Genomic DNA, 15,246 nt, shown 5'->3' on the forward strand with positions numbered 1-15,246 from the left:
TAAGTTCAGAAGTTAACATGAAATAAGAATGATATAACAGTGCAGGTTTTTTTTTTTTGTTTTGAGATTAAACACACGAGAGTCCTTTCATCATTTGTCCACTGCTTTTCAATGGAAAAAAAAGATAACACCATCCTGTAATCATTACTCACTCGTGTGGCAATAAGGTCAATCATTCTCAAGGCACTTATACTAGTTATGTGTGTCCAGTGGGCAAACAGGCACATATATGCCTTGTGAATATATACATTTGGCTAAAATGTTGGGTACTAGAGTAATAAGGTGACATATTAATTCACACCTGATGTATTCTGATGACTATATTTATACAGAGGTAGACAAATTAATGTTTCCATTATTTTTCATGTTGCTATAATAAAAAAGTTTATTTACTCCATTCCAAGGAGTGTCTATATGTCCACATAATACACATATTTATCTTCATAAAGATCTAACCCTAAACCATGATTAAAATGAGATTTATTTGGTTAAATACAGTTAATACCTCTGAGAAGATTTATGCTTTTGCCAACCTGGTGAATTCCCTCCTGTTGTTTATTCTACTTATTGCTTTGGAGCAATGTCAAATGAATCATTTAGAAGGAATTGATGGCATAAGATTAATTAGGCAAAAATAAAATTACCAACTACGCTTAGAAGTAAACTTGAGGCTGAGGAAACATCACTTCATGTGATGTTTTAAAGTTTATTTTTCACATATTCAATCTTCTATAATTTTCTCCTATTTGTCTAAATGGCTTTCTAAATAGACCCAATGGGATCCTCCTGGTAAAAAAATGCAATTTTCTATATTTGAAATTCTGGGCAAACTTAAAATGAACAAGTGAAATCACTGATTAGCAACTTTTCTTTGTGTTCCATAAGCCACTTGCCAAATTTAGCTGTCTGGAGGGTTTATTTAGTGTAGAACTTACTGGTAGTGCCTAACTTACCATCCTGAAACAGTTGACTTCCTGCCAGGGATCAGACTCCTTCAGTTATTGACTACTATGGGGAGTAGATTATCAAAAGCAGTGAAGAATTGATTTAGACTAAGGCCAAGTTGTATCTAAATGGTTCTTCACAAATTTAAATATGCCCCAATAAATCTACCCAGTGACTGAATGCCACTGGCCACTATTACAAAATTGGTCTCTTTTAAGGTATTCACAATCAAAACACCCATAGGTGTTCCACTGTCTAGTGCTTTCACTGTCTAGTGGAATCCAAGACCCTGTGTGTTCAAGGCTCGCACTAGAGAAACTCAATCATTTACTAGTAACTAGTAAGCAATATTTTTCCTTAAACTTTGAAAAGAAAAATTACTTGGGTAAGTTTCACAGAAATGCTGCAGGTAAATCTTAGCTTTCTTTTTTTTTTGAAAAAACCCAAGTTTGTGATTCTATCAAGCTGGTAGAACTCTATGCAGACAGCTTTTTGAAAGGGCACCATGAGGAACATATTTGCTTGAAATGCAGATTTAGGGGGTGGGGGTTCATTCTTATAGCTTCAATCATTACTTTTTCCTTTTCTGGGATCTCAGAACTCACATAGCACTTAATTGGCTTATATGTACAAGTTAGAGTTACATTTTGTCAAATGTAATAATCACTACCACTTCCACTGGGAGTTGGTTGAAAATTCAGAAACTATTGTTCTTATATTCAACATAAAGGGTACTTCTAGGAGCACAATTATAGTATAAATGAGGCTGTAGAGCTATGTGATATGATATGATATGATATGATATGATATATGATATGATATGATATATACGATGTGATATGATGTGATGTGAAAATCTAAGAGATTCTCCACAATTTCTACCATCACCAGCCTCCTCCCCTCACTATCACCATCATATCATAATTAATATAGGATCTATTACCTGCACTTTTCAGTTATATTATTTAATTAACTTTCATTTATTTATTTATTTAAATATTTATTTATTTATACAAGAACGGGGTACAGGCCAGCTGCATGGGAGGGTGAGAGGATTCACCAGAGACAGAGCGGAGAACAGTACAGGCAGACTGATGAAATACACTGCTGAGGGGAGCAGTGGGTGAGGCAGGAGAGATCTGCCGCTCCATATGGAACCCTCGCCAGCCGGCCAGGATGGAACCGGCACTGCAGAGGCTGCGGACAGCTTCACAGCGCTGCACTCAACCGCCTGCGCCACCAGGGGAAGCCCTAACTTTTAGAATTCTATGAAAACATCAGTAGCATTCCCACTTTAAAGATAAGGAAACCAAGGGTTATATTTATAACCTCCCTCAGACTATACTAACTCCACAGTTATTCTCTTAATCATTGCACCACACTGTCTCTTTATAGATGATCATGCTAATACCTACTTTTAGGTTTGAAAAACAAGAGGTGTGAGTAAAATGCAATAAAATGCAGAGATGTTAAGTAAAAGTTTTGGTGACTTTTGACTTTTCTAAGAAACCAAAGACTAAATACAGAATTTTCCATGTAGAATATACCTTTTATCCCCCCAAATACCCCTGAGCCCCTTTCTCAAAGCAACCACTTTCAGAGTCCATTCACTATCCCTTAGTTTTGCCACTTCTTGAATTTAGCATAAATAATTCACCAAGTAGTCTTTTGTGTCTGGCTTTGTTCACTCAATATAATGCTTTTAGGTTTTTTTTTTCTTTTTAAGTTATAGAAAATAATTTATGTTGCTTTGTAGGGCTTTATTTCATGATGCTACAATTTTTTATAAGTTGCTTTAATTAGGTAAATATTTAGTTGATCTTATGAGACTTTTAGACATTAAGTTTGAAAAAGTTAATGGTCATCAGGATTTCCATACAATCAAAAAGGTTAAGTAAACCGAAGAGTAAAACTTTTTAGTAAGCTGCAAAACATAGCAACAATTTCTTGTCAAACATTTGTTTCTATGCTATATCAATTTATAACTCTTCAGTTATTTTCCATTATAAACTCTCTGGCATTTCTTTTAGAGTATAGGTACACATAATCTTTTCATTATCTTCCAGTCTCAATACTACAAGGTCACCTGTTGTACCTTGGTTACACTGTTATCTTCTAGAGAAGACGTTTAAGTAGTCAGTTATACTCTAATAAATTTAAAATTAAAAAAGTTAAGAATTAAAAATGGGATAATTATTTCACTGACCTCACCCAATTTCAGAAAAATCATTTCCCTAAAGCAGAATTTCCACCTAAGAGATTCTTTTTACTATGAACAGACTGAACTTTATCTGATGACAAGCAACAGTCTCACCGCTAGTGATTATTCTGGACCTCCAGGTTAGATACTTCCAATTTCTTCTTGACAAGTTTGCATCATATTCCTATGGCAATGTTTTTACAAATTCTGTAGTGTCTGGTAGGCAGATCTGGTAGTTTACCGCCCCTTAAAACACTGTAAAATTGCAGAAGAGGGAAATGGTACTCAAGCTGCTCCCAAAGCTTCTGATTTATTAGTTTTAGGGGACAGTGCTTTGATTACAGTTGCTTTGCAATGAGTCTGAAAATCAAAAGTGAAATCTTCTCTTTGATCTTTTTTTAAAGCTGATTCCTACAACTACAGTTCTTTTGCATTTCCATACAAATTTTGAAATCAGCTTATCAACTTCTTATTAAAAAATACTTGCTGGAATTTTGATAGGGATTACTTTGAATCTATGGGTGAATTTGGAAAGTGGTTATCTTAAAATTATTGAGTCTTCCAATCTAGGACCAAGGCATATTTCTCCTTTTATGTAGGTTTTGTTTCATTTTTCTCCCCAAGGGTTTGTAGTTTTCAAAGGATTGATCTTTCACATCTCTTGTTATAGTCATTCTATGTCATCTGAGAAAAGCTACAGAAAAGCTGAGAAAAGCTTTTATTTCTCTTCCAACTTTTTAATTTTATTTCTTTTAGTTGCTTTATTGTACTGGTTAGGAATTCCAATAGAATACTGAAAAGAAGTAATGAGAATGGACCTCCTTTGTGACTGTTTTCAGTGTTAGAAAGTATTTAGTGTTTTACCAATCAGTAAGATTTTAGCTGTGCATTTTTGATAGATGCTCTTTTTCAGATTGAGGTATTTTGCCAGATTTCACGTTTTTTTTTTTTTATCATGAATAGAAGTTGAAATGAGCATATGACATGAAGGTGATTATGTGGTTTTTCTCCTTTACATATTGGTTATTTTTAATAGACTTGAGATATAATTCATATACCAAAAATTCATCTTTTGAATACTTTTGGTATGTCTGCAAAGTTATACAACTATAATTTCAGAACATTGCATCACCTCAAAATAAAAAAAGCAAAACACTCTTCAGCCATTAGCAGTCACTCTCCAAACTCCCCTCCATAGTCGCTGGCAATCACTATCTACTTTCCAACACTATAGATTTGTCTATTGTGGACATTTCTTACAAATGGAATCATACACTGAGACTTTTTGTGCCTGTCTTCTTTCACTCAGAGAAATGTTTTCAATGGTCATCCAGTCTGTCAAATGTACATATAAGCACTTTGTTCCTTCATATGACTGAATAAGATTCCATTGCCGAATGAATAGATCACATTTTTGTTTATCCATTCATTTGGGTTGTTTCTACTTTTTAACTATTAATAATACTGCTATAAACATCTGTGCACAAGTTTTTGTGTGGACAGCTCTTTCAATTTTCTTGGGTATAAACCTAGGTATGGAATTGCTGGGTTATACAGTAATTCCAGGTTTAATTTTTAAGTAACTGCCACTGGCTGCTCTATTTTATATCACCATTGCCAATAAACGAGGGCTGCAAACTTTCCACATTCTTGCCAACACTTGTTATTGCTCATTTTTTTATTATAGCTATCTTGGTGAATACGAAGTTATATCTAATAGTGGTTTTTACATTTCCCTAATGTCCACTGATGTCATGCATCTTTAAATGTACTAATTACATATCTGTATCTTATGGAACAGTTGATCAATCCATATATATATATATATATATATATATATATATATATATCTTCTTCAAAGAAATGTCTTCAAATACCTTGCCAATATTTTGTTGAGTTGTAAGAATTCTTTCTATATTTTAGATATAAAACCCTTACCAAATATATGATTTTCCAAACTCTTTTCTATTCTGTAGGTTGTCTTTTCACTGTCTTGAAGACATATCCTTTGAAGCACAGAAGGTGTTAATTTTGATGATGTCTATTTTTTCTATTGTTACTTGTGCTTCGGGGGCAACAGTTAAGAAACCCTCACCTAACCCAAAATCATTAAGATTTATTCTTCTTTTCTTCTAGGAAATGTATGCTTTCAACTCTTACATTTTGATCTCTGATCCACTCTGACATACTTTTTACATATGATATGAAAAATGGCCTGATATCATTCTTTTGCAAACCAATATCCATATGTTTCAGGATCATTTGTTAACAATGATTTCTAAATTTTAATTTAATTATACATTTCTCAGAAAAACTTTACTTGGTGTGCTTTATGCTGTTTTTGTATTGTGTGTATGCATGCAATAATGCTAGATTTTCAATTCTAAATCAGTAATTTTATCATAACTATCATAGATATGTATGCATAGGAAAAATTATGTATATATACTGTCTTGTACTATATGCAATTTCAGGCATCCACTGGGGGTCTTGGGATATACCCTCTGTATGTATATTGTTATTCCAATTTTCTAGTTGTTTTTTTCCCAAGGGACTTAAGATTTCTTCCTAAGTTTATTGTGATAAAATTGTTCAAACATCACCTTTTCTTTTTTTTTTTTTTTAAGATTTATTTATTTATTTATTTATTCATTCATTCATTCAAGCAGTGGGTACAGTCAGAAGCACGGGAGGGTGAGAGAATTCACCAGAGTCAGAGCAGGGAGCAGAGCAGGCAGAAGGACCGAAGTACACTGCTGAGGGGAGCAGTGGGCAGCAGGAGAGGTCTGCGTGCCATGTGGGGCCCTCCAGAGGAGCAGTCAGGGATCGAACCAGCGCTGCAGAGGCTGCGGGCAGCTTTGCAACCCAGCGCTCAACTGCTGCGCCACCGGGGAGGCACCACCTTTTCTTTTTATGTCTGTAAGATCCGTGATGCTGCATTGACAAATCTCTCTTCATTCTTGACATTGGTAATTTGTATTTCATTACCTTTCTTTCGTGATCATCATAATAAATTTTATTTCTTTGCAGTAATTTTATTATTTTTTATTTCCTCATGACAATTTTATTTTATTTTTCAAACAACCAACTCGTGGCTTTGCTAATTGTTCTCATTTTTTTGTTGTTATTTTCCATATTTCTGTATTTACTTACCTTTAATCTGTGTATCATTTTTATTTTGGATTTATTCCTCTTAAAGCCTTCTAAGGATGGAAGTGTTAACTTATTTGTTTTAAAATCTTTCTATTATACCATTTAAGGATATAGTTCTTTTAAGTTTTTCGCTGTATCCTATAAATTCTTTTTTCTTTCGTCATAGAATGTTCCTCATTTTAGATCTATTTCTTCACAATTAGACTTAGATTATGTATGTCCAGATGGGATACTACAAAAGTGATGTTGAGTCTTTCTCTGGTTATCACATCCAACGCACAAGATTTCATCTGCCCTCATTGGTGACATTAATTTCAATCACATGGGCAAGTTGTTGCCTGGATTCTCTATTAAATAGTTATTATTTTCCCCTGTAACTAATAATAAATATGTGGGGAGACACTGTAAGACCATAAAATAGTCTGCTCTTCCTCAAGGATGCATTTTTATACAATATTTTTATTGTTGCTACATAAAGTGACCTCTATATAGTAAAAGAAACAGGTTTCACTTATTATACTTGAATAAGTTCCATGCCAGTTTTAACATCTGTTTTTATTATAGTAGTCCATGTACACTGAATGTTTATTAAAAACTGTTCATTAACTATTTGCTATCTGGGTAGGATATGGACAATCTGATTCTTTAAGCCAACTGGCATAAATAACCTGATTTCAGTTCAATAAAAAGAAATGTCTTTAGCTGTAGATGAGATTTAGAAACTTAATTATATAATTGCAAGAATATTCTATTAAAAAAGAAGCAGCTTATAAAAAACTACCTCTATTCAAATTATATGTGGATTCTGATTACAAAGCTATTGATTATTACAGTATATAGCAGCACTATTTACAATAGCTAAGGTATGGAAACAGTTTTTTTTCTAAATCAATTCAGGCTTTAACTTATTTAAATATAACTAGTTTATATAAAAATGTTCATATGGCCAAGTGCTTTAGTTTCTGATTTGATAACAAGCAGAAAGAATGAATTTTTTGGAAAGCAGGGCAAATAAAAAACAGCCTTTTAAAAATAATTTTTAACTAAGAAATGTGTTTTTAAAAGATATTGCTCTTTCATTTAACCTCAAGATTAAGTGAGAGCCAGTCATCATGCTGAATGGGTATGTCACTAGTTCAATATTTCTTTCACAGAAGTCAAGGGGTAGGTCAAAGGCTTGCTCTCATAAAAAAGAATACAAACTTTGATATAGTCCCCTTTCTCTTTTGAGCACAGCTTCTCATCTATAACTTTGTCTTACTTGCAATACAATAAAATTCCAGTCTTTATGACAGCAGAGGTGATTTTTTTTGATCAATAGAATTCAGCAGCCAAAGCATTAGTGTTGGGGTTCTTTTTCCCCCCTTCTGGAAAGCATTTGCAGCCACAGGCTCAAAGGAGGAAAAAAAGGAGAGGGATTAACTCTCTGCAATGAAGGTCAAAAACATAATTTACAAGTGAGGCAAGAGGAGCAGCTGTATCTGTTGGCCCAATCAAGACTACCAGCTGGAGAATTTACCAGCAATATGAAAACCACATCGACCAGATGTCAAGCAATGCAACTGGAGGCCAAACATCTTTGGGCTCAATGCAGGACTCGCCCCTCTCTAACTACCCATATTTCATGTTAAATAGTATGGTGTCTTCCACAGACCACCAGCAGTGGTTAACTAGAACACTTCCTCACAAGGGACTTAATAACATGACCATACCACACCAGACCAGCTTCAGTACTAAAGTCCATCTCAAGTACATTGTTTTGTTAAAAGCAATATTAGTTCAGAGTCAACTTGTAAGAGGTGAGAGAATCTTAAATGACGACAAACCATTCTTATACAAGGATTCTTGGGGCTGATCAGGCTTATTTTATATGTGTGAGCTGCTTGTCACTGGGAGGGAAAGAATGTTCTGAAAATACTTGAATAATCATTTTTCCACTTATACGTTAAACCTGTGCTGTTCATATGGTACCCACTGGTCACATGTGACTGTTAAAAATGAAAACAAGTAAAATTTTAAATTCTTTTTCTCAGGCATACTAGCCACATTCTAAGAGCTCAACAGCCACATATGACTAGTGGTTCTCCTACTGGATGACACAACATAAATATCAATTTAAAGCATTTCCATCATCATGGAAAATTCTTAGTGCTGCTCTAAACCCATATATCACCTTTAAAATAGGCAATTATAATTCTCCTCAGTATACTAAACAAGAAAGCAATCTTTACGCATTCTCGTGTGAAATAAATTGACTAATACAATGTGAATATTGTGTTAGGTGAGGGTACGACAAAGGAGAGGGGGAGCTCAGTAATGTTTTCATAAATGCAAGCCAATTCTTATCTGGTGAAATACTCTTACACTGTGCTCACAGAAGTCTGTGACACTACTGACATGCTGCATAATATTCAGGTCAGTCTGGAAGGGGGTTATATAGTAAATAAGCAACTATTATTTCTTACATTTCTTATTTTGTTAATATGCAAAATAAATCATGTCCTTTAAAAAAAGAGGCTACCTACCCAAAGTCACAGCTTTGCAGCTGCTGTATTTTAAATAAAATCCAAAAATTCTGTTTCTTACTCCTACATTCATTCATCATATGTGCAGGGAAGCCAAGTAGCTCAAGAAGCACTGTGTCGATCTCTCTATGGTTGTTGTGACTCACTGAGGGGACACATGCCACATGATTGCAAATGGCCAAGAAGCACAGAACTTTTGACTCTGTCCAGAGGACACCATGTGTATTCCAGAACACAGTCCATACTTGCGAACATGTCAGCCACTCTGTCCTTACACATGCAGGGTCTGTTCAGGTGGTCAGCATACTTTGCCTTGCTTTCCTTTTTCTATTCCAATAATCTTTGCAAAATAATCCAGTCCCGTTGGCCCATCAGCTTCACTCCCACTTAATCTTTCCCAACCCCTGTTTCCTCTTTTCCATTTATCACAGCGGACAAAAAGGGACAAATTGGGAGGGAAGTTTTTTCTAGTCATCCCTGCTCTGTCATCAAAAGAAAAAAAAAAAAACCTGCTGTTTTTCTTTGGGATTGTTTATTGTTCTTAATCTGATCATCAAGATCATAGAGCTACTATCCATGGAAGGTTGAAAAACTCGTTCCTATCGATTTAGCCAGTTAGAGGCTCATGCAATGACTACAAGGTTTTCAGGTCATGCTCCAGTTTCTCCACTTACCTTGGCTTTCCCATCCTGGGCTGACATATATCCGACACACATGCTCTCTGTCGTGTGGCTCCACAGAAATTCAACTGCCATGAAGAGAACACAAATAGGCACATTCAGATCACAGATGGAAAATAAATCTTTGCTTTTTAATAGAACAGTTAAAGATAGCTTTATATTTAACACACTCAGTTCCCTATTCTCCATTTGCCCCTTCATAAATGTCAACATGATTTAGTACTCAAAACTGTGTAATGCCATTTACTGTGAAATGAAAAATGTATTTCTTTCTTGTCAAAAGTTATGATTATTACATGTAAAATAAATGTTCTTCTGTTTGAAATTTGTAACACTAAACACACACACACTTATACATATCATGTACAATGATTTAGTAAATGTAATATTCTGCAATATAGTTTGCTCACTCTCTCTCACACACACACAGACACACACACACACACACACACACACACAGAGAGAGAGAGAGAGAAAGAGAGAGAGAGAGAGAGAAAGAGAGAGAGAGAGAGTCTTGATTTCTAAATACCATTCTCCATGAAAAGGGACCAGGATTGGACAATATTGATTATAGGCTGGGACACAAGAAAATATTAAATGAATCTGCAACATCTTGTTTTGCTAGATAATAAATTATCATCACTGAGCAAAACAAGAACGAACAAGCCTACACTGATGCAAACAAATGAGTAAATCAATGGGGAAGAGGAAAAAAATTTTCCTTGCAGCAAAATGCCAACTAATGAATAAAAAAATAACAGAATTATAAAACCATTATGATGGCTAAACTAGTGGGTGAAAATTTGAATAATAATGGGCTATTTGCATAGTCTTAAAGTGTCTCTTCTCAAATTGTTATTAAATATAAAGGGAAAAGTGTGGTTCACTTAGGAGTAACCTAATGTACTTCACCTTAATCAAATGATTGAAGCTAACAACACCAATTAAGGAATAAATCAACACTATGTGCCTGAGACATCCTGAGACACTCCTGTGGTATTTCTGCCAAAAATTCAGCATAAGAACTGCATGCACTCACACAAACCTTATTTAGGAACTCTACCATATAACCGAGTTGAACTCTTCAACAATGTCAAAATACAAAGAACACAAAGTTGAGAAATTATTTTCATTTAAAGGAGACATGACAACTAAATGCATGTGTTGCCTTGGAATTGATCCTGGACTAGGAGGTAGGGGATGTTATATAGGACACTTGAGTCAATTGATGGAATTTGAAAAGGGACTATGGAATAGATAATAGTGTTGCATCAGTATTATATTTTATGATTTTGAAAACTTTAATATTATTATTTAGAAGACTGACCTTGTTCTTAATACATACAACAGAAATATTAGGAGTAAAGTTGTCTGATACCTCCATCTTCTCCTCAAATAGCTCAGAAAACAAATTTGTTTTTGAAGGTGTGTATGTGTGTGTGTGTGTATGTATGTTTCTCTGTGTAAAGGGAAGAGGGAGGGAGCCAGGAGTAAGGATAGAGAAGTTAATGGGGGAAAATGAAAACAATGGGTAAAGTTAAGTAAACTACTCTGTTCTCATAGTTCATAGCTTTTTCTGTTAGTTTACTATTATATCTAAAAAAAACTTACCAAAGCAAAATTCACATTTGCACATATACACAAAACTCCCTTATCTACAAGCACACATTTTCACACTCTAAGCTTTTTAAAAAAGGCATTTAAAAAAAAAATTCGATGCACTTCTCCAACAAAAATTTCCAAAGTCCCGGTAATAAAATTGCATTGCTCAACACGAAACCTCTGGGTCCCAGGCCATCCATCTGTTTATATCTCTGAGCTAATTAAGTCTGAAGACAAGTGTTTGAGTTGAGACACAACTGTGGGATCAGTGATCCTAGGCTCTGAAGACTTTGCCAGACATGTGGGGAAGAAAGAAGCAGTAAGGGGCAAAATTGAGTTCCTCAGATAGATGGCTCATTCCCTCATCATTAATTAATTATTCAACCTGCCAACCTGCTCAACAGACGCTCTGCTGAAGAGTGTAGGAAAACAGCATCACGCAATGAAGCAAGTTCTCTTTCACCAGATGTTTTTTCTTCCTCACACATCTGCTTTGAACTTCAAAAATCTTAAAAGTCCACAGCAAGGTCTGAGATATTCTAAATTGCCTAATGGAGCAAAAGCACTCAAGTCTTACTCAATTCCCTAAAGTAGTGATAATGCAATTGTATTTAAATACAAGTTAAAGCTTTTCCAAAATTGTGACTTCTTCTTATGACCCAGCATTAAGGTAGTAATTGCTCATGAATTAACCAAGAAAAATATATGGAAATATAGTCGATCTAACATGAAAGTGAACAATAATAACATTGCTTACTTTTTTTAGAGATACAACTTTTTTTTAAAGATTTATTTATTTATGCATACAAGAACTGGGGTACAGGCCAGAGGTGCGGGGGTGGGGGGTGAAAGGAATCACCAGAGACAGAGTGGGGAACAGAATAGGTGGAATGACTGAAATACACTGCTGAGGGGAGCAGCGGGCAAGTCAAGAGAGGTCTGCTGTGCCATATGGGTAGCTCCCTCCCTGGCCAGGGATTGAACTCATGTTGTTGTGGCTGTGGATAGCTTCATAGGTTGCATCTTAACCCCTTGTGCCACCAAGGAGGCCCTAGACATACAACTTTGATAATTTTAAGTTGCACTGTTCTCTCTAAATGTAGCCTGATTCAAGGAAACATTATAAAAAATTTAGACTTATAAAAAAGGACAATTTGAGTATATTGATTAGCCATCATTAAATAACTGTTTTTTATTTTTTTTTTTAGATAACTGTTTTCAAATGAAGGATTTTTAATAGTAGCTATATTTATTGCTTAGGAGTTCTTAAAGAATATCTTTAAGAATTCAGCCTTCACTCTTTTCATAGATGTTATGAAGAAAAATAAAAGATGATTTGTTTACGATTTAAATTATATACTTTTGAAAAGAAATCCTGTTTTGTTTATTTAAATATATGCCTTTAATTAACAAATTAATTTTTGATGCAGGACATTAGGGAAAGAGGAGAGAGAGGAGCTAATATTGAGAATCTCTCATGGACTAGACACTGTTTTTCAGAATAGAACTCAGCAAAGCCTGGCTGGGAAAGTTGAGACTTAGGGAAGAAAAGTAACAAGGCTTAGATGACTTTAGTAAATGCACAAACTAAAATTCAAACTGGACTTTTGGATTCTGAAACCTATTATTTTCCCTTGCTTTTTACTCCGACATTTACTTAGCTTGAAGAGAAGGATTTAATATTATTGTAATTTAGTAAGTAGATTAAATTCCTTACCAATACCAAATGACCACAAAAAATCAAACATAACCACAACTCAAGATATCTCTTAAGGAAAACTTTTAAAACTCTAATGAAACCCAGAAGCCATAAAAAACAAGTTTAATATATTTGACTACAATAAAAAATGTAGTATTTTCTTTTGCAATTTGAAGGTAAATGTTGAGATGAATAACAAACTGGAGGAATCATCTGCAATTCATAACAGAAAAAAGGGTTAATTTTCTCAAATATAAAGATCTGCAACAAATCAATAAGAAAAATACAAAAGAAAAAAGAGCAAGCTACACATGCAAAAGAATGAAGCTTGACCACTACCTCACACCATACACAAAAATCAACTCAAAATGGATTAAAGAACTAGACATAAGACCTGAAACCATAAAATACATAGAAGGAAATATAGGCGAAACACTACGGGATATGCACATCAAAGACATCTTTACAGACACATCACCCAAAGCAGTGATAGTGAAGGCAAAGATAAACAGCTGGGACTACATCAAATTAAAGAGCTTCTGCACAGCAAAAGAGACAATAACAAAAACAAAGAGAAACCCCACCAACAGGGAGAACATTTTTGCACACAACACTAATGATAAAGGACTGATCACAAAAATCTGCAAAGAGCTGATGAGACTCAACAACAACAAAGAAAATAACCCTGTCAAATGGGCAGAAGAGCTAAAAAGAAACTTCTCTGAAGAAGAAATGCAAATGGCCAACAGGCATATGAAAAAATGTTCAACATCACTTGTAATCAGGGAAATGCAAATCAAAACTACCATGAGATACCATCTCACACCAGTGAGAATGGCATATATTAAAAAAACTAGCAACAACAAATGTTGGCGAGGATGTGGAGAAAAAGGAACTCTTCTGCACTGTTGGTGGGAGTGCAAACTGGTCCAACCACTATGGAGAGCTGTGTGGAGATTTCTGGACCTACTAAACATAGAGCTTCCATATGATCCAGCAATTCCACTCCTAGGTATTTACCCAAAGGACACAGAAACATCAATTCCAAAGAGCACCTGCACCCCTATGTTTATAGCAGCACTGTTTACAATAGCTAAGCTTTGGAAACAACCCAAATGCCCAAAAATAGATGACTGGATCAAGAAGATATGGTACATATACACCATGGAATATTACTCAGCATTCAAAAAAGATAAACACATGCAATTTGCAGCAACATGGATGGCGCTGGAAGGGATCATGCTCAGCAAAATAAGCCAGAAAGAAAAAGAAAAATACCGGATGGTCTCACTCATAGCAGGAATCTAGAAAACTTAAGGGACCAGGAAAATGAGTAACTATAAGAAAGAAAATATCAAAATCAACAAAAAACTATGAACCAGAGACACACTATGGGGCATGGGAGGGAGGGGAGGGGAGGGATTGGGGTCAAAAAAAGAGGGTTGCAATTGTATGGGGAATATAAAAATAAAATTTATTTTTAAAAAAAGTGATACAAATAAATGGCCAACAGCTGTAAAAAAAAAAAAAAGAAAAAAGAAAAAAGAAAAAAGAGCAAGCTAAAAGGATATGAACAATAGTGAATATGAATACATCTGAAACATCAAAAGTTGTTCTACATTTCTCACACTGAAAAAAATACAAATAAAACTTTAAGATGTCATTATTCGATGGTCAATTATCAGATTATTAGGTCTAAAACAGTATTACATTAGCTGTGGGTAGAGCAAAGAGCATTTTCACATAATGATGGTGGGACTATGGTTATTTGGAAATATATTCTTGTATTTTTTCTATAAGTTTGCCATTAACACTGAATTAGCAAATACTGGGTTAATGTCTTGTGAGCCTCTGGTTACAACATGTTCAATCAATAAGTCACTTTATTTTATGTGCATTTCTATTTCATGAATCTATAAGTTTGCCTATTTTTCCAAGGCTTCATTGCATACCATTGATGCTACTTTTAGCAGTTTCTAGAGCAGTCTCTCAGATTGGCGAATTTTTCTGTTTATGCACTATTAACTTTGGACTCACAGTCACAGCACTGTAATTCTTGACTGAATGAAGATTGTCTAAGAGGCATGTTTTCTCCATAAGACACCACTCCTCCTTGCACTTAGGAACTCTAGTTAGCACTTCAGTACTATGGTTGGGGACCACCTTAAACAGCAAAATAATCAACAAAAAGCACAAATATGTAAGAAAAAAAAAAACTGTGGCACTAATTAGATCACAAAGAGGATATTTGTTTGCAAGATGTCAGAGCATCTCCTTGTTCACCTCAGCTGGGAAGATAATCTCAGGTAACTCAGTTTTTTAATCACATGCCCAGAAATTATAGTGAAAGTGTTTGCTGGAAGTATTGAGTTGAGATTCAAATAAATTTAGCAAGTAGGATAATTAACAAATACAGAATCTGCAGATAATAAGGACTGACTG

At 34.7% G+C, this 15,246-nt stretch overlaps 1 protein-coding gene across 3 annotated transcripts in view; it reads right to left on the minus strand.

Moving 5' to 3' along the window:
• The window catches only part of TASP1 (taspase 1), a gene marked incomplete at both ends in the record, with an annotated part of 220,137 nt that overhangs the window by 21,295 nt on the left and 183,596 nt on the right, over positions 1–15,246 (minus strand). For all 3 annotated transcript variants that reach the window (XM_084247263.1, XM_084247262.1, XM_084247261.1), the window contains one exon: positions 9,498–9,571. In XM_084247263.1, the coding sequence (XP_084103389.1) occupies positions 9,498–9,571 (74 nt within the window). The remainder of the gene's footprint in view (positions 1–9,497; positions 9,572–15,246) is intronic.

Source organism: Talpa europaea, assembly GCF_964194135.1.
Source record: "Talpa europaea genome assembly, chromosome: 11".
Classification (NCBI taxonomy): Eukaryota; Metazoa; Chordata; class Mammalia; order Eulipotyphla; family Talpidae; genus Talpa; species Talpa europaea.